The following is a 24,995-nucleotide window of genomic DNA, read 5'->3' on the forward strand; positions in this document are numbered from 1 at the left end:
CTGCCACAATTTTCATTAATCGCTTTCTACATGGCTTGAATGCACTAAATAAAACGCGCTGAATCATCGTTAATCCTGCCTGTGCCCCTTACTCTGTCTTGCCTTTCGTTGAAATACGCAGACAAAATGAATTCAGGCTATAGCGACCAACTAGTTGGTCTGTTTACGTTCTTTCTACAGAACGTTCCACTTCCTCCGTTATGGTTAGCGGGTGGTGCTGGTTAACTATCTCAAGGTTAGACTGCACGTAACATAAGTGCACCAGAAAGTAGAAGGTCAGAGAGCCGGTGTGGTTTTGTGTGGTGTGGTATGTGGCATGGTATAACGTGAGACAACTCAGTTGAAAGCTATATTGGACAGCACAATCGCAAGAGTAGAAGAAGGAGGTTTACTACCGTAATAAGCTTTTCCTCACCTGCTTTTAGGACCGATGCTGCCATCTAGCGAGCATGGCCGAAGTCACATTCTTTCGTTCCTTTTCTCAGGTTTTCAGAAAGGTGGGCGTTTATCTGCCAGCAAACCACTTGACACACACAGGACAGCGTAGCAAGACGTAATCAAGTGCTAAGGAGGACATCGTAAAGTGCTCGGTGGTGTGGAGAGGGCACTGACCTGCGACGCAGGCGCTCAGGATGCTGGCGGAGCATCCGGCCAGGAGGGCGCGGAAGGCCACCTCGGAGGCGTCTGCCAGCCGCCGGGGGCAGAGGGCGGCGAGGCTGCCCAGCATCACGCCCACCGAGCACAGGTTGCCGAAGCCCGACAGCGCGTACGTCGCCAGCATCGTCGAACGGGCCTGGGAGGGGGATTGAACACGCGATCTGGCCGCGAACCCACACTCATGGCTCTCAAAGTATGCACACAGAGTGGAAGCTACAAGCGCAATGTGACGTCTTCCACTCGCATGCCGCTCCCACGGATTTGCGAGCCAACGACGCACGTCCGGAAGCTGTTCCCTCGTTTCGTACCACTGCCAGTTGAGAGCAGTATACAAGTCCTGTCTGAACTTGTTCGTGGAAGATGCAAGCGCGAGGCAACTGCATTCTTATGCTGCAGCTTTCACTTTGTGCTGTTGCTTCCACATGTGGTTCGTAGATAATGACACAGGTTTAGAAACCGTTCATTCGTCCTTATAGTTGCCGTTTGGCTGCCATGGTGCAAGAAATATTGCGACGAAGTTTTGCCCTGTTTGTACATGCTCCAAGCCACCGCCAAACGGTGTCATAAATTTGTTGTGTCCAGAGAGGTGACTTTTTTTCTCTTGCAGAATTGTAGCTGTGTGGAACTGTTTACACTAAGTTCGATATTTTGAAATTCCTTTGTAGCCGTTAAATTGCGTTAATCTGCTGCTTTCGTCACCACTGCGTTGTTCAGTTCTTTGTGGGTGCAAGTCAGCCCCGTGAAGACTTCATTCTGAAGGCGTTTCACTGTTTTCCTGCTCGCCGGATTGCTGTCACCCCCACACGACAACTTATGTGCGGTGTGCCGTCGTGTAGTAAGCCGATTTCACCTTGTACACAAGGACAACTTTCATTCGCGTACATCTAGGGCACCGCTCGTCTCGACAAACTCCGCTATAAAAAAATGTGTGACCTGCATGCCCCAAGCAAGGGTTCTAAAGAACTGCTTTACGACTGACTTGCAGCGTACTGGGAAGCGAAGGGCGAGGAAGGGGCAAGGAAATAAAAGTTTTGTGTAGTCGCCTCCCTCGTGCTTATCACCGTTTCCTGCTGCAGCCAGTCGTTTACGATGTTCCTCCAGCTCGCCTAAAAGCACTCTTTAGTGTATGATTTTTTTCAAAGAAATCATAGCCCGAGTTTGAACACTGCGTACTTCCAAGGATACAAACCTGCTGGACTTGCAATGCACTTCAAATTTATTACCTGTCATAAATAAATCACGCGAACAAAAGCGTAGCCGGAAACATCAATGAATATGTATACCGAGTGTTTTTATTTACAAGGTACAATTTTTTTAAAACACTGTCACGAAGCTTTTCGTGACATAGTAATTCCAGTGTTAGCGGCCGTCAATTAAGAGGCGAATCACGTTAACTAGTAAAGTGATGAACTTAATTCAAACAGTCGACTTTTTAATTATTCTGATAGGCCATGGTTTAAATTATATATTTGTAGCCGGTCGTTAGTAATAGCAGTATCAGTTCTTAGAATTTCGAAAACGTGGTAACCCTCGGCGCTGTGACAAAATTTGGCTATTTAGGCTAGTTACGTACACTGGAGGGGTTGATTTCCCTGTATGTTTTACGAAATTATTTTGGCACGATGTAGCCAAATAGCCAAAATTAGTTGAGTCACGGCGGCGAAGGTAATCTTGTTTTCGAAATTTTAAGAACTGGCTATTAATAACAGCCGGCTACCAATCTATAATTGCAATCAGATGCGTATTGGTAAGACTTAAAAAGTAATTTAAAACATAGTGACTGGCTAGTTGGTTCTGCATACTCGAAAATTGGAGCGCAGCAGTCTAAAGGACCAGACGAGAAGGACGAACACACAAGCGCTGACTAACAACTGCGTTTTATTGCTCTGAGCCAGCTTATGTAAGAACTAGGCACAAAACAACAATACAGAAACCAACACATCACCTCCCGCATTCGTAGCACGATTATCGGAATTGTCTCCCGTTCCTTCAATATTTCGTCCTATCATTGGCGTTCAGAAATGACATTTCTTTTTCACTAAGGCGCACAGAGGGGCTGCTGACACACTTAGTGTCGGGACACCACCACAAGGTTGATAGCAGAAGCTCTGGCGATATCAAAATGCGCAGATAAGTGTGTCAGCAACCCCTCTGTGCGCCTTAGTGAAAAAGAAATGTCATTTCTGAAGGTCAATGATAGGACGAAAGGTTGGACAAATTAGAGAATTCCGACAATCGTGCCACGAATGTGTGAGGTGTGTGTTGGTTTCTGTTTTGTTGTTTTGTACCTAGTTCTTATATAGGCTGGCTCACAGCAATAAAACACAGTTGTTACTCAGCGCTTGTGTTTCCGTTCCTGTCGTCTCGTCCTTCTTACTGCTGCGCTGCAATTTTCCAGTATTAAAAAGTAGACTTTCGAATTTAGGTAATCAGTTTACATGATTCCTCTGTTTTTTGACGTCCTCCAACACTGGTGTTACTGCCTATTTATTTCAAAGTCAAATTTATTTACAACATCAAACGTCCGCTCGACAGGTGTGATGTTGAGGGGGGGGGGGGGGGGGCAAGCAAAAAGCCTGAAAAAAGGCTTGACAGGGCCTGCCCCCCGTTGCAGATGGCGGAGCGACGCAGAATTCATTATTACTGCCTGCCTTCTACGAAGGCAGTAGACAGGAGGCCCCAAAAACCTTCTCTTTACCCCAAGAACCCTATCTTTTTTATTTGAGACCTTCCAAAAAAAGCACCCGGTATAGCCCTTATAATCACGTAGTCCGCAGTCCCCTATCTCCACTGCGTCAAGTAGACTTTCGCTTGACCGATCCTTATCCTGCTACTAACGTCCTTACGTCTCTTCGCGGTAAGTCTGCGGCAATTTGAATGAGTGCACTGTTTAATCTCGCTGATGTTTGTATTACGCCCTGCAGTTTATTTCAATGTTTCTGATATCTTTCTCCCAATTTCCAGATACGCTTCTTTCGCTGTTCAGTTCAGCTCCTTGTTTGCGTTGCCATTCTCTTTTCTTTTTTGCTTATGCCTGCGTTTATACCTTGCCATCATTTTGAACCTTGCACTACGTGCCGACGCCCTTGCCTATCATGACCTTATTTTCTGCACGTCTCTTGTTGCTACTTGAGCTGTTAAGCTTGTTTTGTGTAGTTTGTTATGAACATGTAACCCCTCCCGCTAGTGAGTGCCCTCAGCCGCCGGCAGGGCGCACTTCCAGACCAATGTTCCGTCATCATTATGACAGCAGACAAACCAATAGTTCGAAAGCAATATCGAAGCAGTAAGAAATAAGCACAACATGGGCGACACGCCTTCATTCGCCTCTTATCTGCGCTCTAGAAATCGTTCGATTGTATTTTATTCCATTGTACCGATGAGTGCACACCAGACTGGTCACGAACAAATGGGAATAACATGAAAGCAACAACAACAACAAGCATGTTTACCTGCACGGACAGAGACAAATTTTGACAGGAAGACTGTAGATATTCTTAGCATGTACAGAATTACGCAATTTACAGGGCTGGTCAACAAGTTCACAAACCAGAGGGTCCGCTGAGCCCTGTAGTCAGACGTTAACGACACCCTTGGAAAGGGTAAATGGAAACCTGACCCATGATGTCTTTAGTAGTTTCACAGGCGCCGCCGTGACTATAGGCACATACAGCGCGAAGTATGTGCGTGATGAGTGAAGACCCTCTGTCCTGGAGACTCTTGAGCAACCCTGTGCCTAACTGTACACTATTCTACGTTCCCCTATGAGTGCTCTACGGATGCATAGCAATGCAGCTTCATTTAGAAGCCAAAAGGTATATTAATGTGGTCTAATAGCATCACTGATATGAAAATCTACGTAAACCTCTTGCATATTCACATCTGAAAGAGAAAATGTCTGCTGTAAAGTACGTCCCGAAAAATTTCGGCTCCCTTTTGGCTGCACAAAAAGACTTAAAGGTGCACTGAAGAGGATTCTGAACTTGTGTTTTTGCCGCGGGAACTCGATCTACACGTTCCTAGCATTCTTAGAAACTGCGACTTATTGCCCTGTGTGGCCGATTTCTCTAATTAAATCGAATTAACGTCCGGCTCCCGCCTTTATTTTTTGAATTCTCCCTCGTATGGTGGGCGGAGTCGACCAACGCAAGGAATGCCTTTCAGCCAGCTCTGTGGCGGCTTTGCTTTCGTTTTATTTTGTTTTTTAGGTTTCTATGAATAAATAGTTTCATTCGCAGATAATATAGCTGCAAAATAAGCCCGCAGAAATAAACATACGTGCGGGCTATTTGCTACTACGGACTGCTACGTACTACTCCGCCGTTGGCAGAGCGGCAAACCGCCACGGGACTGTCTGAAAGGCACTCTACGCGTTGGTCGACTACGCCCACCGTACGGGGGAGAATTCAAAAAAAGAAAGCGGGAGCCGGGCGTTAATTCGATTTAATTAGGGAAATCGGCCACACAGGGCAATAAATCGAAGTTTCTACGAAAGCTCGGAACGTGTAGATCGAGTTCCAGCGGCAAAAAGAGAAGTTCAGATTCCTCTTCAGTGCACCTTTAAGGGCAGGCTTTAGGCAGAATACTTCGGGCCCGGAAAAAACTGCATTATAGGTGGATGACTTTCGGGATTACCGTAAGCAGTGAAGAGATCAGCTTTCAAAGCCTGTTGTTCTACAGCAGCGGGCGACAGATTGTGCTCGAGCTGAACGCAGAGCAGGCATAGAGCCAAAAACTCCAAACTGTCTACAGAGCCAGTAAATGAGCAACGTTTGCAGTACGCAACGTACAATTAATGGCTGACTGGAGTGTACATTTCGCTGTTTTTTTATAGCTTTTAACATTACAGTTTCGTACAGCCATATAGTACAGTTAAAATCTCGCTCTGTATGTGAACCAGCGCATATGAAACCAGTTCTTGCAGAAATCTCTCTCTACCTTGCACGTGTCAACTGAATGAGCGCAAAACCTTCACATACATTTCTTACGGGAAGTGCAATGCACCTTTTTATTAGTGCCCCGGCAGTCAGGGCATCCCCCTGCGAGCTTTCGGCACTTTTTATTTCACATTTCCAATCCTCCCTAGTGACGGACGACTCACTGAGACAAGACATTCCCCTGAGAGCTGATATGTGCCTTGCGTCAGTGTGGAGTCGCCAACGGGTGCTCTGCGTCTAACGTCGCTGCATAAAGCCTCTTTGAATCTACAATGAGCATCACTCCACTTCGAACGTATTTGCATAATGTACTCGGAAGACATTTTATGCAGAGCTCCGCAGAGTTTCATCTTATTATTTTCACATAAAGATCGCTTTTGAGACAATTTTAAAAATAGTAGTGGACTTAGCAAGACGAGATTACACAGTCAACCTTGTCCGTTCCCATTACCTATCCCACCCGGCATAAGGAAAGCCGACTTAGGGAAAAAAAAAACTAGATCTAGCACAATATACAGGGTATTTCACCTAAGATTTTGCATAAGTTCTCAAATATTTTTTTAGTTAGAAGGGCCCTTTTTTGCGGAATAGCATTGTCAGCTAGTATAGGTGCACCCAAAATAAAACGGAGCCCTCGAGCGGTGGCCAAACTGGTCAAAACTGCATGCCAGTGCGCTCTATCAGCAGATGCCCAGCAGAGAGCGATGGGGGCGTCGACACATCCGGCTGACCCTTCTCGATGATCTGATACTCGCCTTATCGCCGGCACTATCGAAGCCACGCTGCTACCATCACTGCTTGCCAGAAGCGCTTTCAGTGCTTCAAGCAAGGGTTTATTGTTGCACCGCATCGTGCAGGAAAGCTGGCCTTCGGCTGCGTGCGATTTCTTCCTCGTCAGGAACGGCATCATTTTAAGTCTGCTTGACCGCCGTGGTTTGCGCTTCACTTGAAGGCGAGTTTGTTGAGCTAGTGCATCGGTCAAAAATTTGCTTAGCTCAAGGGAACAAATGAAAAACAGAATAGTATGCATGAATTTGCTGTGTTCTCTTTATGATATAAATAGATGCTCGAAATATAACCGATCCAGGATGACTGAAGCAGAGACAACATTATTTTCTAAGAAAATTTGTTTCACTGCATTCTCCAGTGTAAGAGAGATAATTTCTCTTAAAGCATGTCGTCTTGTATTGCCTCGTTTGCTATGGCATTGATCATCTATTTGTAGCATAAAGACAACGGGGCCAATATATGCATGCTATTCTTTTCTTCATGCGTTCCCTTTAGGCAACAATTTTAAGTGCACTCGTGAAACCGATGCAGAAGCGTTTATGTTCCACAGCGCAACAAACTCGCTGCCAAGTGAAGCGCGAACCACGGCGGACAAGATGATTGAAAATGGTGCCATTCCTGACGAAGCACTGAAAGCGCTCCTGGCGAGCAGTTATGGTAGCGGCGCGGCTTCCCTCGACCCGACGATGAGGCGAGCATCAGATCATCGAGGTGGGTCAGCCGGATGTGCCGACGCACCCTCGCTCTCTGCTGGCCATCTGCGGATAGAGCGCGCTGGCATCCATTTTTGGCAAGTTTGGCCACCGATCGCGTGCTCCGCTTTACTTTTGGTGCACCTGTACATCAGAATAAAGCTAAGACGTGCTAACTGGCAGGCTGGTGAACTATATATCGAATAGTTAGCTTATTGACTATTACCTTTAGGCTCGTCAATTATTGAGAGGCGTGTAGCCCACAGTAAGCAATATCCACATCTGTTTTTTTTTAGAATTTTGAAAACGCGGTTACCGTCGACGCTGTGGCCCAACAAATTTCGGCTATTCCTAAGACTTACATGCACTGGAGAGGTTTCTTTGCCTGCAAGCTCCTCGAAAGCGCATCTATTTTGGCGCTGTCGTGTCCGGTCGCTGTGTTGAATGCAGCGAAGACGCACACGGTACTTTAAGACTTCGTTTATTTAAAGCCGATGAGGGTGCGACCAGCGTCGACCGAGGCAGGAGCCGAACTGGCCGCCCGAAGAAAGGAGGGAGCTGAGAAGCGTCCACGGGAGGGAGTGGCTTCCCAGAACAGGAGGAGGGTGCGGGGGCGCACCGTGGGGGGGCATCTGGTGACAGCGTGCGACGAGGGGCAAGTGTCGTTAGGAGGAGGATTGAGTGGTCGTTAGGAGGAGGATTGAGTGGTCGACCGAGGCAGGAGCCGAACTGGCCGCCCGAAGAAAGGAGGGAGCTGAGAAGCGTCCACGGGAGGGAGTGGCTTCCCAGAACAGGAGGAGGGTGCGGGGGCGCACCGTGGGGGGGCATCTGGTGACAGCGTGCGACGAGGGGCAAGTGTCGTTAGGAGGAGGATTGAGTGGTCGTTAGGAGGAGGATTGAGTGGTCGTTAGGAGGAGGATGCGAACTGTCGTTAGGAGGGGAATGCGAGTGGTCGTTAGGACACACACAAAAGCAACAAGGGAACACAACACTTCCTTCCCCCTTAGAAAGTTGCCTGGTATCGTGCAGGGGGTCGGCGCTCACGCGTGGAGGCGCGCTGGCTTTGTGCGCTCGGGGGAGAAACACTTGTAGGCTGGCTGTTGTTCGCTGTGTCTCCTAGGTCTGTCCTGGGCGAAGTCTCTTCTTCCGGGAAGAGGTGCCAGGCTATGTGGGAAAATGGTGCACGTGTTCTCTCCGCTGGCGGACAGCTCTCAGACGGCGTCGTAAATCTACGCAGCTGGTTGAGATGTCGGCGTGCTACTGTGCCATGTATGTTGACGAGCCAAGAGCGCAGGCCTATGCGTCTGACAATTGTAGCTTCCTCCCAGCGTGGCTTTTTCAGAAACTGTCGGGCGAGGACGCGCTGCCCCTCATTAAGCGTGCCGCAGCGCGGAATTGCTTTTTCTTCCCGGAACGTCTCTGCCTTTGGCTCGGGGAGGATGGCTGTGAGCTGGGTTCGCATTTCACGCTCGAACATCATTTTCGAGGGGGTCTCGCCTGTTGTGCTCTGAACCGTCGTGTGCTGCTTGAAGAGAAAGCGCGCAAGGCGGCGCTGCAGCGAGCCTGTCTGATCTCTTTCAAGGGCGCGTTTTAGCTCGGCTACGTAGCGCTCGGCTTGTCCGTTTGTCGCTGGGTGGTAGGGGGCCGATGTAACTGATGAGATCCCGTTGTCGCGATAAAACTTGAGGATCTCCGCAGACACAAACGGTGTTCCGTTGTCCGACACTACCTTGCGCGGCAGGCCGAACGTTGCAAATAGTGATCGGAGGTTGTCAATGACTGCTGCCGAAGTCGTCTGTCCCATTTGCCTTATCTCAAGCCACTTTGTGTAGGCATCTACGACCACAAGGAAAGTGCAGCCCTCAATTGGTCCTGCAAAATCAATGTGCAGTGTGTGCCATGGTGTGTCTGGCTTTTCCCATTCTGGGACAGGAGCTTTCGGCGGGGCGCTCCGGCTGCTCTGGCAAGGCTTGCATTCTCGCACCACTGTTTCGATGTCGTTGTCAATGCCAGGCCACCACATGTAGCTTCTGGCACACTTTTTCATTGCAACGATACCCCGATGTCCGGCGTGGATGAGAGACATAGCTTGTGCGCGTAGTTCTCTCGGCATCACAACTCGGGACCCAAATATGATGCAGCCGCGATGGGTGCTCAACTCTGTAGCTCGCCTGCAGTAAGCGTCGAAGTTGTCCCCTTTGAGTTTATGCACGTTGCCTTGTTGAACAGCTGTGTAAACTAGCCGGAGAGCTGCGCACTTCTGCGTAGATGCTGCAACTGTGCCTGCTGTAAGCGGAGGTTCTGGCAGTGCTTCGAACATCAGAACGTCTCCTGGTGGAAATGGTTCGTCAACAGTTGCGTCTAGTGGCAGACGGCTTAGCGCATCGGCGTTTTGATGTTTACTCCCATTGCGGTAGACCAGAGCGTAGTCGTACGCTGAGAGTTTGATGGAATGCTGCGTCGGCTCGATGACACCTTGCTGCTCCAGTTTGTCCAACTCTTTTTCAACTGAATCTCGGAGAGCAAACGGCACCGGCCTGGCCTTCAGAAATTTGGGTTGCGCGTTGTCCAACAACTCCAGTGTGACCGGGGGCCCTTCGTTTCCTGGAATCTCTTCCGAGAATACTCTTTCGTATTTCTCTTGCAGTTGCTCAACCATGTTCTGGCTCGGCGTCTGGTGTATGCCGCATATCATCACGCCTAGTGGAGAAAACCAGTTTCTCCCTAGAAGGCTTGATCCTGTGCCCTTCACAACAAGCAGAGGTAGCGTATAGGTCTGGCCGTTGTAGTTAACCTGCACGTTGGCAGAGCCCAATAGTGGCAGATTCTGTCCTGACCACGTTCGCAGGTGCGTGTCGTCTTGTTGCAGGGCGGGTGCGTCAGATGGCCATGAAGTTCGGAACGTGTCCTCACTGATCAGAGTACAGGCTGCGCCGGAGTCCACCTCGAACTTAATCAGCTGGTGATGTACGCTTACTTCTGTAAAAATCTTCGGTCGCGTGCCGAGATTCATGGTGTTCAGGTCGTACAACACAGATGGTGTTGCTGATGTTGTTCCATGGAGATCAGATAGCGGCGTATTCTCTGAGGCGTTGACGCTGTGATTAGGCTGGGAAGGTGACTTTATCTTGGCAAGTCTCCGTTTCGTAATGCATGCTCTTTCGATATGCCCTCGCTTGTGGCAAAAATTACACGTGGCTGACTGGAATCGACATCCCTGGGGGTTGTGTTGGTCGTCACACCGCCAGCAGCGTTGTGCCTTTTTGACCGATTTTACAACAACAGAAGGCTTGCGCACCTGGTTGCTTGTCTGGTGTACCGGCTCGGTGTTCCGGCGAATCCCTCTCTGCTGGTGACCGGCGCTCTCCGCTCGAACGGCGATGTCGTAAGCTTTGCTGAATGTGAGGTCCTTCTCAGCGAACAGGCGCTGCTGCAGTGACTCGTCACTCAGTCCGCACACAAATCTGTCGCGTAACATCACGTCCAAGGGAAGCATGGTGGTGTTAGCAGAAGAAGCTGCGTCTCCCTCCTGCCCGGTAGCTGTTGTCGACAGCGTTCCAAAATTGCAGTCGGCAGCGAGCTTCTTGAGCGCGGCTACGTAGGCGCTCACAGTTTCTCCTCCCAGTTGATCTCGTCGTTGGAAGCGAGCCCGGCTGTAGACCTCGGATGGCCTTGGGTCGTAGTGCTTTTGCAGCGCTTTTACGATGTCGTCGTAAGACACTGCCGCTGGTGTGCTTGGCTGAATAAGGGCGCAGACAGTATCGTAGGTCTGCTCCCCGCACAGCGTCAGCAGGTTGGCCCTCTTCAAGGCTGGGTCTGTGATGTTGTTAGCTTCAAAGTAGAACTGAAGGCGTCCAACCCACGATGACCACGATGAGCCGTTGAATTCTGGTATCTGATTTGGAAACCCTCGCGTAGCCATGGCTTGTCAATAGCGTTGCGTAGCGCGGGTCGAATCCACTTTCTCGTCGCCACTGTCGTGTCCGGTCGCTGTGTTGAATGCAGCGAAGACGCACACGGTACTTTAAGACTTCGTTTATTTAAAGCCGATGAGGGTGCGACCAGCGTCGACCGAGGCAGGAGCCGAACTGGCCGCCCGAAGAAAGGAGGGAGCTGAGAAGCGTCCACGGGAGGGAGTGGCTTCCCAGAACAGGAGGAGGGTGCGGGGGCGCACCGTGGGGGGGCATCTGGTGACAGCGTGCGACGAGGGGCAAGTGTCGTTAGGAGGAGGATTGAGTGGTCGTTAGGAGGAGGATTGAGTGGTCGTTAGGAGGAGGATGCGAACTGTCGTTAGGAGGGGAATGCGAGTGGTCGTTAGGAGGGGGCGCACACACACAAAAGCAACAAGGGAACACAACAGGCGCCATGTAGCCAAAATTTGTTGGGTCGCAGCGCCGAGGCTAACCGCGTTTTCGGTATTCTAAAAACTGGTATGAATATTACTTACTGTGGACTACACTGCGCTCAATAATTGACGAACACATTAAAAGCTAACTATTCGATATTTGTTAACCAGCCTGCTAGTTAACACGTCTTAACTTTATTCTGTTGTACTACACCGCTGTCAATGATATCGCGAAAAAACGCTGTTCTAACTCAAAGAGCCTATTTTAAAAAACTGTGTAGAGTCTTTGGGGAAACACCCTGTATAAACACTCGCGCGCGCACGCACACACATACACACATATACACATATACACATATACACATATACACATATACACATATACACATATACACATATACACATACACTGCTCCGTTTCTTCACCGATTTTAGACCTCCTCTACATTACATGTTATGTTGATGGAAGTGCACGCAAAAGCCGAAGCAGTGAGTACAGAAACGTGTTCCTTAGGATACGCCCGTACGTACGCCAGCGAGAACAGCATGCACACTACTCGAACAGCTACCGAACCACAGTATACGCCGAAGTAAGAAGTGGAGTTGTTAGAACACACCCAGTGGCTCCCAACAATAATCGGCAGTTTTCTGACCATTTCTCGTATAACACCTCAAGTGCATGTCGGGCGTCAATCAAAAGGAGGCTGTGCTTCAGCGCATTGAACGTTAAGTCCTACTGGAGATTATGCGTAAGCTAACATCGGTGTCTTGTCTCAGTCTCAATATCTTTCCACCATGCAGTGAAGAATAAGTACAGAAAGTTGGGCTAGTTGGTGTGGATTCATAGTTAGCAGCGCAAAAAGACGAGGACCAAAGCGAACGATGAGACACAACACAAGCGCAGACTATCAATAGAATTTTTTACTCACGAAAAGGAAGCATTGAAGGCGTTAGAAAATACAAAAGCGAAACACAACAACCAGTTCCATGCGTGCAAAGGAAGCCTACGACATATGATTCCTGCGTGACATAAGAACACAACAACACGATAACAAATGCCATCGCATCAGACCAACCCTTCGTACTGTATACTCGCACCCAAGAAACTGCGCAGAAAAGGAACCTCCTTTTCCTGCAAGCTGACCGACGGTGATGCGGCACACGCGTCTCCTTTTTTAATCAAGTAAGCTTCTATTACCTCCCGGCATACCTTATCACTGTGCCTGAATAAGATACTTGTCCATCTAGGTGAGGAAAGCCGTCTTTGCAACTCCTGCAATGCAACGAGAGATTGGAGGACACAGCACCTTTCAATGTTCTGCGGTGTTCCGCTAGACGCTCACTGATACAACGACCAGTCTGGCCGATGTCATTATTACCACATGAAAGCGGAACGCGATATACATTGCAGGGTTGCTGCGACAGCAATATGATATTCACTAATGTACACACAGGCAGCCCAGGACGGATGCACGATGCCAGAGTTTTCGCCACATCTGGCCTTGAAGAGGTAGTAGGCAACTTGCCGCATAATTTTCATATTCTGTGTCACAATCAGTGAGCCGGTTTCTGAGGGCAATCGTACATTTACCCCTCCCGCGGACACCACCATACTCAAGCTTTTTGCGCACAGCACTGCACATACCAGCGAGCTTATTCTTCGCAGTGTAACCAACGCTCACCCCATACCTCGCCCCCACTTTCTTTAGGAGATGTGAAATGCCGTGGACGTAGGGAATTACTACCATTTGTTTTTTCGTCGCATCCTCTTTCACGATGACCTCGGGCCTACCTGTCTTGGCCAAAATCCTCTCAGTGACTCTAGCCAGAGTCTGATCAGGAAACTCTGCTTCCTTAAGCCGGCGTATTTGTGCCAGGAAGCTTGTTGCAACCTTGTGGACGCAAGATTTTGAGGAGGAGGATTTTAGGCAAGAACTAGCAATGCCCGCCTTTACCAATTTCGAATGAACAGAACTGTGATTGAGCAGGAGTTTTTCCGTGCTTGGGCGATACTCCCAGCACACCCCACCCGCATGGCAACCAATCCTCAGGTCTAGGAACTGGATGGAGCCTGACTGCGGTAATTCAGATCGTCGCCCTTTCTTTGAATATCTTGACGACGTCCGGGATAACCCTGGGGGAGCTATCTTTTAGGGGGATAAAAAATCATCAACATACAGGAAGACTCTTTCAGCAAGATCTTCAGTTAGTTTTACGTCCATTCTGGTTAGGAATATGTCGCTCAAAAGAGGTGCGACACGGGATCCAATGCAGACGCCAGACGTCCAGAGTGTACGTTCAGAGGGACGTACACTTTCCCGCCCCACCCGACGAAGGTCGAGTCGAGGTAAAACGAGCTCTAGGAAACTTTCTACTGAAATACCACATTCCGCCATAAACACAACCTCGCCATTATCCTCGATGATGTAATCCTTCACATACTTCATAAGCTGAGCATAGGGTAAGGAGTAAAATAAATCTTCGACATTATGCTGAAGGCGAAATGCCTCTTTTCGTCTGCCTACGACAAGAACTTTAACAACATCTGTAGACCTCCTCACCAAAAATGGGTCGGACAACCTGAGAGAACCCAGATGACGCTGTAGAAATCCGGAAACAGCATGCTGCCAGGTGTCCCGCTCCGAAAAAGTCGGCCTGAAGCGAACGTCCGGCTCACAGATTGTGACACAGGTGTTGTATATCGCGTTCCGCTTTCATGTGGTAAGAATTACATCGGCCAGACTGGTCGTTGTATCAATGAGCGTCTAGCGGAACACCGCAGATCACTGATAGGTGCTGTGTCCTCCAACCTCTCGTTGCATTGCAGGGGTTACAAAGACTTTTTCTCACCTAAATAGGGCAAGTATCTTGTTCAGGCACAGTGATAAAGTATGCCGGGAGACGATAGAAACTTACTTGATTAAAAAAGAAGGAGACGCGTGTGCCGCATCACCATCGGTCAGCCTGCAGGAAAAGGAGGTTCCTTTTCTGCGCAGTTTCTTGAGTGCGAGTAGACAGTACGGGGGGTTGGCGTGATGAAATTACATTTGTTATCGTGTTGTTGTGTTCTTATTTCATGCAGGAATGATATGTCATAGGTTTCCTTTGCACGCGTGAAAATGGTTGTTGTGTTTTGCTTTTGTATTTTCTAACTTAAAGCTTGCTTTTGGTGAATAAAAAATTCAGTTGATATCTGCGCTTGTGTTATGTCTCCTCGTTCGCCTTGGTCCTCGTTTTTTTTTTCGGTGCTAAACGGTGAAGAATGCGCACCAAAAATGAACACGTGAATGGAAGTATTATATTGTGACGAAGACGAAGCTGGTAGTGGCGCGGGACGGAGCGCTTGCGCTAGGCCAGCGACCATTAAATCATCGCTTGTCCATCGTTCATCGCGCCTCATTCTACGGCTGGCCGCCACGTTACATTTGGTGTGAGGTGATGTGGTCCCTTTATCGCCATCCTTGTCACGGAGCTTCGGTGTCCTGCGCCAGCCGTGGACTTCGGCCGTGAGTGCCTGGTCCGCGCCGCCCGGCCGTGCCCCAGCCCGCACGACCTGAACCGACTTCGCCGCTCACCCCCGACCCGTCCCCCGCCCGGACCACAGGACATGATGCACTGACGACGTTGCATCGCCCTTAACGACCCAATACCGACCCAAGACCCTCAGGTGGAGACACCGCCCCCCTGCCCCTGCCGTCCGGTGCGTCCAAGGACCACGGCCGTCAGCTCCTGGAACCCTACGGCCCGGATACTTCGTGGACCGGGTCTCATTCTATCATCTTTCTCATCGTGGCGGCCAGCAGTGCACCCTATTCTACATACTGTTCAACCCTCCACTCAAGACCATCGCCATTTCGCGCGTCTGTTCTTCACCGATCGGGACGATCGCTCGGTGGCCCCGGGTAGTGTGACGAAGACGAAGCTGGCAGTGGCACGGGACGGAGCGCTCGCGCTAGGCCAGCGGCCATTAAATCATCTCTTGCTGATCGTTCACCGCGCCTCATTCTTCGGCTGGCCGCCACGTTACAATATATTACTTTTATCGGCATAGCCAACTTCCATAACTGCAATGTTGTTCTCTCAGATCCCCAAAGACACCCTTCGGATTTCATAGACAGCCACTAACGGGGAGGAAGGCAGCCGGCCATCGCAGGAATGGGAGAGGAATACTAGAGGAGGGAGAGTGAGTTTGTTGGCAGTAGTTATTCTGGAAGCACAGCGCGACTGATGCGTGGCAACTCAGGTGAAAGCAAACGACAGCTCGAATGAACAGGCAACACTGTGATACAGAAAGGGAGCGCAGAATAAGCCGATTCCTCGGCAGACAGGGCGTTTGCGCCGTGTCTGCGGAGGAATCGACTCAGTTCACCCCAAGCACGGCGCGAACGTTTTCTCTCAGCGCACTGGCTTTCTTTTTCGGCCCATGAAGCGGTATATTTTGCTAAGGGATACTGATGCAACGCTACGGACGCCTCGACGGAGAACGCGTGTACGACACGTTGGCATGTACCCCAAACTGTTGGAGCGCGACAACGCCAGGCCATATTAAGAGGGCGGCGGGGAGAGCAGAAAAATGTTGCACATAAAGTGCAATCTGTGCCATCCTTGTGTAGAGTGCATGGGCGACCAACTTCCCTGCAAGCAATGGCACATATCATCGCAGCTACTGGGTTATACAGGCAACTCACTGACGATGAATTAGAGCCGCGCGTACTTGCATGCAAGCTATGCTCGACCATTTTTTTAAGGAGCTCTAATGTCACCCTTTCTTGGCCGGTGCGCAGTGCTGGAGCATTGTACACAAGGGTGGCGATGCACTCTCTCTAAGTGGTCACTTGATTTTCTGCGCACACTGACATTTTCCGAGGTAGTGGGTTTCACCCGTCTTTCCCCACGCGCGACCCGCATGGCGCGTGGCACTCACGTCGAGCTTTTTGGCGAGGAGCGAGTGGTAGGCGATGAACTCGTTGGCCACCACCTTGATGCCGATGACCTCGCCCACGTCCGCACAGTCCTGCCACGGCACGCCCATGCTCAGCGCCAGCGGGGTGAACGCCTTGCCCAGAAGGCTCTGCACGCACGCGCCATTTGCACACTCTTCCCACTTGCGGTGCGGGAGTTTGTTTGGCCTTTGTTGTCTGCTATTGGGTGCAGCGAATTTCAAGAGACTATTCACTCATCGGCTACAGGCCTCGCTGGCAACCGGCTTGCAGTGCAGTTCTCAGCAAACATCTGACGTGTTATGTTTGGGCATGAACATGACCTAATTCGGTAACATGGCAAAGTGACGGACGTCTAGAACGTTTTTAATATGTGGTGCGCTTGGATAGACGGAGTCTTATCGCTATCTCATTTCATGCCTTTGCTTTGTTGCTCTCCGAACTAATAACAATGTTGGTTGGTTTATGGGGTTTAACGTCCCAACGCGACTAAGGTTATGAGACACGTCGTAGTGGAGGGCTCCGGAAATTTCGACCACCTGGGGTTCTTTAACGTGCACTGACATCGCGCAGTACACGGGCCTCAGGAATTTCTCCTGCAAAGAAATTCAACCGCCGCGGCCGGGATCGAACCCGCGTCTTTCGGTAACAACAATTTGTTCGGAAGAAACAATGTGTTCGGAAGAAATTGGCGGATTGCTTTCCCAAAGCAAGTTGTAACTTTTGACTCTCTTTAATTAGCGAATTTCTTCATCATTTGATATCTATTCACATGCAGTTCTTATTTCTGTATTCAGTATTTTACTCAGTTACTTTCGCTACACTCGCTAGCTAAATATATTTTTTTTTATATTGCACGCATGTTTGCCCGCACATTTATTCAGGTATTGACCCTAAGAGATGATTCCTCGCATTTTTTTTCAAATTCCCCTCTGTCCTCAAAAGCGTTAGTGTCTCACTGTACCATGCGCAATACTCTCAATATAACAACCAAAAATTAGCAAACAGGTTCGCGATGCTTGGAAGCCTTTCAGAAACCTCCATGCTTTTCGCAGCTTGCGAGAGAGCAAATGATAGTCAGCTGTATTGCTTCGAGCGATGTAGCTGTCCGCTCTACTCTTAACGAGGCTGTAAAATACCCCAGCCGGCCAGTTTCACTGGGACCAGTAAATCGACTGACAGTAGCATTTTGATATACTTAAAATTGGAGGAGACAAGCTCCGTCTTGAGGATACGACGCCACTGTGTAAAGGGCTAAATCCCATACATGCAGGTCATTCGCTAATTTACATTCATTCACACGACACCTGGGAGTTCTTTTACCGCTCCTGGCGCAGTGGTGCAGCGTTTAAGCGATGCGCCAAGGTGCGGACCATGTTGTGTAGCCCAGGTTGCTCTTCCTGAGCGACCAATCAAATCAATTTAACTGCCATCTGCCACAGTAGGCAGTTTGCTCACTATACGATGGGCAGCTTCTGATGACGCCGCAAGGCGACCTCACCGTGACGGCCCACCTGCCTCCCAGGTTGCTCTCTGGGGAGCAATTGCATCAGCCATGATCGTTATTTTTCGCTTAGAGCACCGACGCACACAACGCAGACACTGGATTTCGAGGAGTACAGAAAACTGGGCGGATTGGTGTGGATTCATACTAAATCTGCGCGAAAAACAGGACTGCGCTTGTGTTGTCACCGGATTTCCTGGTGAACGGGGCCCTTAACGCCACCGCGTCAAAATGCGACCGTACATAACAGCTGCCATCGAGAATGCCACGTGTTTAGAACAAATACGCGAAAAGGCCGACACCCAGCCCAGTTCAGATCTGCCATCGGTCCCCACAGATTGTATACCCACAGCCATACCTCGAAGGTGACGTCCCGCTGTCCGAGTATGTCGGCGGCCCACCGGAACACGGCGTTGAGGAAGTGGATGAAGGCCATGAAGGCCACGATGTTGGCCACGATGCCACCGACGAGCGCGAGGCACGCCATGGCCCCCTTGGCGCCGGCCTCCAGCACGCTCGTGTCCGTGCTGCGGTTGAGGGGAGAACAACAAAAGTGAGGGCCCTGCTGCTATATAGGGCAACGTGAGTTCCTTCGAATGAGCACATGTACTTATTTAACCCGCAGTGAAAGGCGCTTCGCAGCGCTGGCGCGTACCTTCAATCAAAGCAGAGAAAATGGTCGTGTAAGGGCTTTTAATGAAGAGTGAAACAGGATAGGAGCACGGAATCGGGAACTACCTTCATTCAAGAAATACTAAGCATTGTCTGCAGCGTGTGCACTACGTGTATACGGGGACAGTGTATACGCAACGAGTTTGGACTGAAGTGCATCGCTGCGTCAAGTCTCCGGCTTTTTCAATAAACAGGAGAGCGATGGATCGAAGCACGTAAGACTAAAATCCCTGCAGAAAAAGACGGTTCTCCTCCTCACTGTCTCAAAGCCTGGCGCGGCCGTTACGTGGCAGTAAGAATAATTTGAGTCAAGTTCGTGTGGTACGCACTGCTTCAGCTCCCTGCAGTGCACTGGTATATGAATACATTACGGAAAGGTCTACACGAACGCTCAGAGAAAAGAAGTAACTAAGAAAATAATAATAATTATTTTTAGCCATTTTGAAAAGGCACAGCGGTGCTGGGCGTGACGCTCGCAAACGCTTCTATTCGCTTGAGATCTGGCACAAATTTCATGCGAGAATTACGGAGAGGGGCTCTGAGCAAGCTAGCTTTGGTCATGCGTGGCAGTACTAGTAATCATGCAAATGAGTGGAAATGTACTCTGTGATCGCTGCGCAAAGCAGGGGAGGTGAAGCTAAAATTCGGAATGAAGACTGGTTGAGCCAAACGGAAACGTGGCAAAGTTCTGAGGCACACACCGCAGTGCTGCTCATGCTTCAAGATGGGAAACAGTTCTCCGGCTCACGGGTAAGTACCGATTACAAGAAGATCGGCAACAGAATAGAGGAATTTTCAGGCTCAAAGGAGACTCAGCAACTACTGCTTGGAGGTTGAAAACTAGATAAAGCATTATAAGCCCACTAAATGTGAAATCAAAACAAAATTTTTGGCAATCCCTACTTACCCAAAGCGGCCATGTGCCTTCCACTCAAAATAAAGAAATTTCAATCAATCAATCTCAAGGATGCGGGTTTACTTTCGGAGTTTGGGTCAATATTTAGTGACAAAACGTGACCAGTATAAACTTGCCACCACACAAGATAATAGCTGTTTGCCAGACAAGCGAGGAATTGAGACTGTGATAACCCTCATGCAGCTCCATTGTGATACCCTCATAGTTGTCCGCAGGGGCTTGGATAGCACATTTTGCACTTTAACTTAATGTTCGGGGAAAAGAAAAACAAAATCTAAGACTCACTGCCTGCACAAGCATTGAAATGTGTTCAGTTTCGTCTGAGCAAATGCCATTTGTAAGTTTGTTCTTTGGCAACAGCGGCCATCGTGCATGGTACAGTGCCTAAAATATAATAGTGCGCCAATATATATTAGGTACCCAAATTATGGCACAGGCAACAATGTAAAAAGATTGATGTTTCCATATCAGCTTACCCTGTATTTCTTCTCAGCAGAGATCTATAGGCTATCAAGAGGCGTTATTAATGGCTGCCACCACGGTACGAAAACATGCGGACAGGACTTGCAAGGGAGCGCTGTGACTCTCACTGGGTTCAGTATATAATCTCCACAGACATGACAGCACCATGAGCCGGCACTCAACGTGTTCCATTCTTCAGCCCTCCCCGTGTGGCGACCTTCCTTTAGCTTGCGTGCATGCCCACCTGCTGTGCGTGTAGATGCGCACGGTGAGGACGCGCAACTCCTCCGTCTCGGGGAACAGCAGCTTGGAGAAGAGCAGCGACGACGGCGCCGCCAGCACCGCCGCAGTCACCAGGTGCTGAGTCTCCACCTGCGCCAGAAGGAGCATGAGCACCACAGAGCGTAGACCATATGCGCCACGAGACAACAGCACTCGCGACAGCGTACTTTACGAACGCAGCCATTTCTGCTGATCGCCACCGAAGAGCAAAACAACCAATCTCTTCGAGCTTGTACGTTCCCTTTTATTTGTATGTTCACGTGTGCAAGGACGGCCCTCTGATACAAAGTACTCCTCGCTTGACGGGTGCGCTTTGAGGCATATCATTGGTCACCTAAAGGCGGCTGGAGAACTGCCAATCTGAAGTCGAAAATTAGCACAGTTTTTGAAATGTCTGGCCCACTCCTTGGTCCCTCCCCTGAAGTGTGGCCACGTACCCCGAGCGCGATGTAGGATCCCATCATGACGGCCGACATGCTGGCGAAGCCGGACGTCATGAAGCAGTGCAGCTCGGCTTTGGTGGCGTGCGGAAGGTACGGGTACAGCATCAGCGCCGACTGCTCCTGCCAGACACAAAAAAAAAAGATGTACCAAAGTTACAGCTTGGGTGAGATGGCAGCCACGTTAACGAACTATACACTTATAAGGACTCTCAGAACTTAGGGGCATGTGAAAATGGCGGGGCTCCAGCACGCATGCGCAGACCAATACCTCTCCAGTTATTGCCGTGCGCATCCGCACTAGCACCCCGCTCTTCTCCTATGTCCCTAACCTATGCGGTCACTATTCTAAAAGTCCCTGATGTCGAATGTATGGGGACATACGTGAACGCACGCTGAAGTGTTCCCAAGTAAGTGCTCTTGTGCTCCACCTCCATCGCAAGGTCGCTGTTCCGGACAGGCTCCCATCGGCCCTTTACCAAAAACAGACCTGAGTCGTCCGTGCAGGTTGCTCAAGTACGAAGTGTTTACGAGAACACAAACCTTGCTTTGGGGAATGTGCAAGAAATTCAGTTCATCATAACGTTGCTTGTTACCCCCGAGTATACCAGCTGCTGGTGCACTTGTTTACTCGACGCGCGCACTTGATAGGTTTCATAGCGCTACTATCCGAAAGATAGCGCCGTAATGTTAAATTTATTTCCATTGGCACTGCACTCAGCCTCACAATAAATATCTTCAGGCGCTTTATATTCGCTGCTCCTAACATTAGTCTAAAATTAACAAGCTCCTCCACCACACCATATATCTCAGCAGATTTCTCTACACAGGCATTTTTTCGTGCTCTACGCGCTGCGCTAGCAGCCCGCAGATGAATTTTGTGTACAGACCATTTACATCAAGTTCCAAGTTACCTGGATATTGCAGTCTCTGTGCGTTCACATTTCTTGCAATTACTAATTAAGCACAGTGGTCACCTTACACACGACACTTGGCAGCTCAGTGCTAAGGTTTATCACTACGGCCGCATCTGCTCGCGCCTCTCGTGCGACCTATGCGTCCGTTACCTTTTGTTTAGGTTGTTGCCATTTGTTTAGGTTGCAAACCTAAATAAATGGACGTCAGCGTTTGCCCTTGTAGCTTGAATATTGGATGACATAGCTTAACCAAGAGTGCGGACTGAGCCAATACGCAGATGCGCCAACCGATAGTATAGTGGTGTAAAGACACATATGTCACAGTGACATAAGTAGCCACAAGAACAATATTGCAGTGGTGCGTGCCGCTTAACGTCAAAAGCTGCACGTTGATTATGAGACGCAAAGTAGTGCAGGTAGGTCTGGATTGATTCATTACCACTGACTTGTACGAGAACTGGCAGCAATGTACGTACATGACCGAAATGTAGTGTATCTTCAAGGTGCGGACACAACAATGTGGCAGACACCAGTTGCGGCGCAAAATTTCACAGATGATCACGTGAGGCGATGCCACCTAGGAGACGGAAGCCGCCATTGCAAAGCCAGCATCATCAGCATCTGAGCTTCGCAAGAACGCGATAAAAGCCATGAATGATGGCATACAGGCCAGCAATACGCTGCCTTCTGCCAACGGGACGTGATTCATTAAGCATTTGTCGCTTGCGCGAAGCGGAGTGTCTAGGCCATGTGAGTTAGCGCCGTCTAAGCTTCCCACCTATTGTTGCCTAGGTAACAATTAGAAGCGACATCCTCTGTTGCTCTGCGAATAAGTCGTCATGGTGTCTTGGCATGTTCTTCGAAAACATAGCGCAAAAAGGACACGGACGACACAGAAGTGGACAGGACAGGCGCTATGACTTGGCACGACCACGTGGTTATTCCCTGAAAATAAGTCGCTCAATCCAAACTACCAAGGAGCAGCAGGGATTGGTGACGGTAGCTTGTATAGGATAAAGCTGAAAGCCGTATCCTCGAGGGTGAGCAGGTTCCATGCGTGCAGGTATGCGAGCAATTTTTTCCCACTGCGTAGCGCAGCGATTGAGTGCACACGTACCAGGCCGAAGAGCATGTTCCCCGCGGCGCACATGGACTCGCAGGCAGTGGAGCCGACCACGTGGTTGAGGAAACCGCCCAGCCGGGAGACGATCGCTTGCATGACGCCCCAGTAGTAGAGCACGTTCACGCAGAAGCCCACGTAGAAGATCACCGGCATCGCCTGCGTACAATCCCCAGGTCATTATGCTTGTACTACTGTATGTTCTCTTGAACAAGCGCTGCTGGAATTCACAACTGAAGAGTTCTCGAGCAAAGTGGCGGTTTGTTTCCAGTGATCCTGGCAGGGCAACCAAAAAATCGAACTCAATTGTCGCACATTCACGAACTCTCTGAACGCCGCACCGTGCCGACGCATGTCCAGATTTTCGGTTTGCTTTGCTTTGGTTTGTGAGGTTTAACATCCCAAAGCGACTCAGGCTATGAGGGACGCCGTAGTGAAGGGCTCCGGAAATTTCGACCACCTGGGGCTCTTTAACGTGCACTGACATCGCACAGTACACGGGATTTTTGAATAGAATCGGCCGACGACCCGTCGAAAACCATTGTTAATTCTCTTCTACTAAGCAAGCGTTACCGTCCATTCATGGCTTCGGACACGCTTCCATGGGTGCGCCGCGCTCCTTGCCTGTAACGTGCATTCTAAACATCGAAATTACGTCTCTTCTCTATGTAAGCGGAACTGCAAGTAAGACATAACCGTCATCAGCCCACTCCCGTGTATTGCGAGAGAAAAGACCTTTTCCATCGATTTCTAATTAACACTCACCTGTGCCAGCTGCGCTCACCTTGTCCCTTAGAACTTTCCTAACTTCATCTACCCTCTCTGCTGCCCAGTGCTACCTTTAATCGCCTTGGAAAGATTATCTTCTCTTCGTATTGCATGCCCTGCCACTACTCATTTCGTATTCTTGATTTCAGCTAGAATGTCATTAACTCGCGTCTATTCCCTAATCCTATTGCCGCGTTGCCCGTCTGTTAACGTTAAACCAATCACTTTTCTTTGCCGAACGCGCTCCGTTATCTTAAAATTCAATTAACAAGCCTTTTCGTCAGCCTGAGTTTGTGCCCCTTAGCTAAGTACGAGCAATATACAACTACATACAATACTTTCCTCTCGAGGGAGATTCGCAGCGTACTATTACGACCGAAGAATACCTGCTAAGCGCACTCCATCCATTTTTTTATTTTCGTACCTACTCCTATAGCGAGCGAGACATGGAGGTCATAGAACCCCGTGTTTAATGGCACATTATGAGAAACAATGGCTCCCACCAGCCCAAACGCAGACTAATAAAACGTCACCCCTGAGGAGGAGTCCTGTCTGTGAAATGTATTCGGGTCTCTGACATGGCGAACTTCTCGAGGTGCCTGGGGTAACACAGTCTACCTTTCACTCCGTGTTCTGGCTCGTGTAGGCTGTCCTTTCAGTCCATGATGACCAGCAGCAAAAGGAATAAAGTATGGCACTCTTGCCGCAGCAGTACTGCAGTCTCTTGCAATGCCGGTGCCCCCAACGGCGAAGTTTTTGTTTTCTTCAAGCACAGTGACACGTCTGCGGCCATCTCTTTCGTAAGGCAGTGAAGGGCCGCTTTTTTTTTCGTGTGTGTGAATCTGAGCAACCAGTGGCCCCGCGAACTTACCGCGTGTCTATCGGAACGAAAAAAAGTGGGAGGATTTTAACGTAGTTAAACCGAGTATGCGAGCGTAAAGCATGTATTTACCCTGATTGGCTCATGGTATTGATTCGCTGGGTCGTCGCCACGTCTGGCGACGAAAGTAGTTTAAAGTAGTATTAGTTGATGAAGAGAACGATGTGGAATGCACGGCGCAAGTGTGTGTTGCAGTTTAACGCGAGGCGTGATCGCCTGCGGCGATGGCATAGGGCCCTCGGGCAGTGGCCAGTGAAGCTGGTCTGTTCGCACGGCCGCGTGTTCAAATCCCAGTCGTGGCAACATTTATTTATTTATTTATTTATTTATTTATTTATTTATTTATTTATTTATTTATTTATTTATTTATTTATTCATCTATATGTCTATCTATGATTTGGCCAAGGTCACCCTCAATGTCAAGCTTCACACAAACTCGATGCAATTGAGTCGGTCAGACCTGGTGGAGCAGTGTTTTTGCACTAAAAGATACTATATGTACACCCTCCCACTTTTTTAACCTGAACGCGCGAGCGTCGACTGCCCGGCGCTGCGGCGCCGGAAGAACGAGGAGAGGAGAAAGCGAGCGAGTGCAACGGCACGCCCACAATTCGTGCTGCTGGACTAAGGGTCGTCTGCTAGGCTATTCTGATTAGTGCGAAGCGGCCCCTTCCC

At 49.4% G+C, this 24,995-nt stretch overlaps 1 protein-coding gene across 1 annotated transcript in view; it reads right to left on the reverse strand.

Moving 5' to 3' along the window:
- The window catches only part of LOC149370277 (uncharacterized), a 66,912-nt gene that overhangs the window by 14,601 nt on the left and 27,316 nt on the right, over positions 1-24,995 (reverse strand). The window contains exons 5-10 of the mRNA XM_089582913.1: positions 22,670-22,831; positions 20,633-20,758; positions 20,158-20,285; positions 18,222-18,390; positions 16,344-16,490; positions 613-793 (exon numbers count right to left, since the gene is read on the reverse strand). Coding sequence (XP_089439039.1) covers positions 613-793; positions 16,344-16,490; positions 18,222-18,390; positions 20,158-20,285; positions 20,633-20,758; positions 22,670-22,831 — 913 coding nt within the window. The remainder of the gene's footprint in view (positions 1-612; positions 794-16,343; positions 16,491-18,221; positions 18,391-20,157; positions 20,286-20,632; positions 20,759-22,669; positions 22,832-24,995) is intronic.

This window comes from Amblyomma mixtum, chromosome 1 (genome assembly GCF_055824585.1).
Source record: "Amblyomma mixtum isolate Tamu chromosome 1, ASM5582458v1, whole genome shotgun sequence".
In the NCBI taxonomy this organism is placed as follows: Eukaryota; Metazoa; Arthropoda; class Arachnida; order Ixodida; family Ixodidae; genus Amblyomma; species Amblyomma mixtum.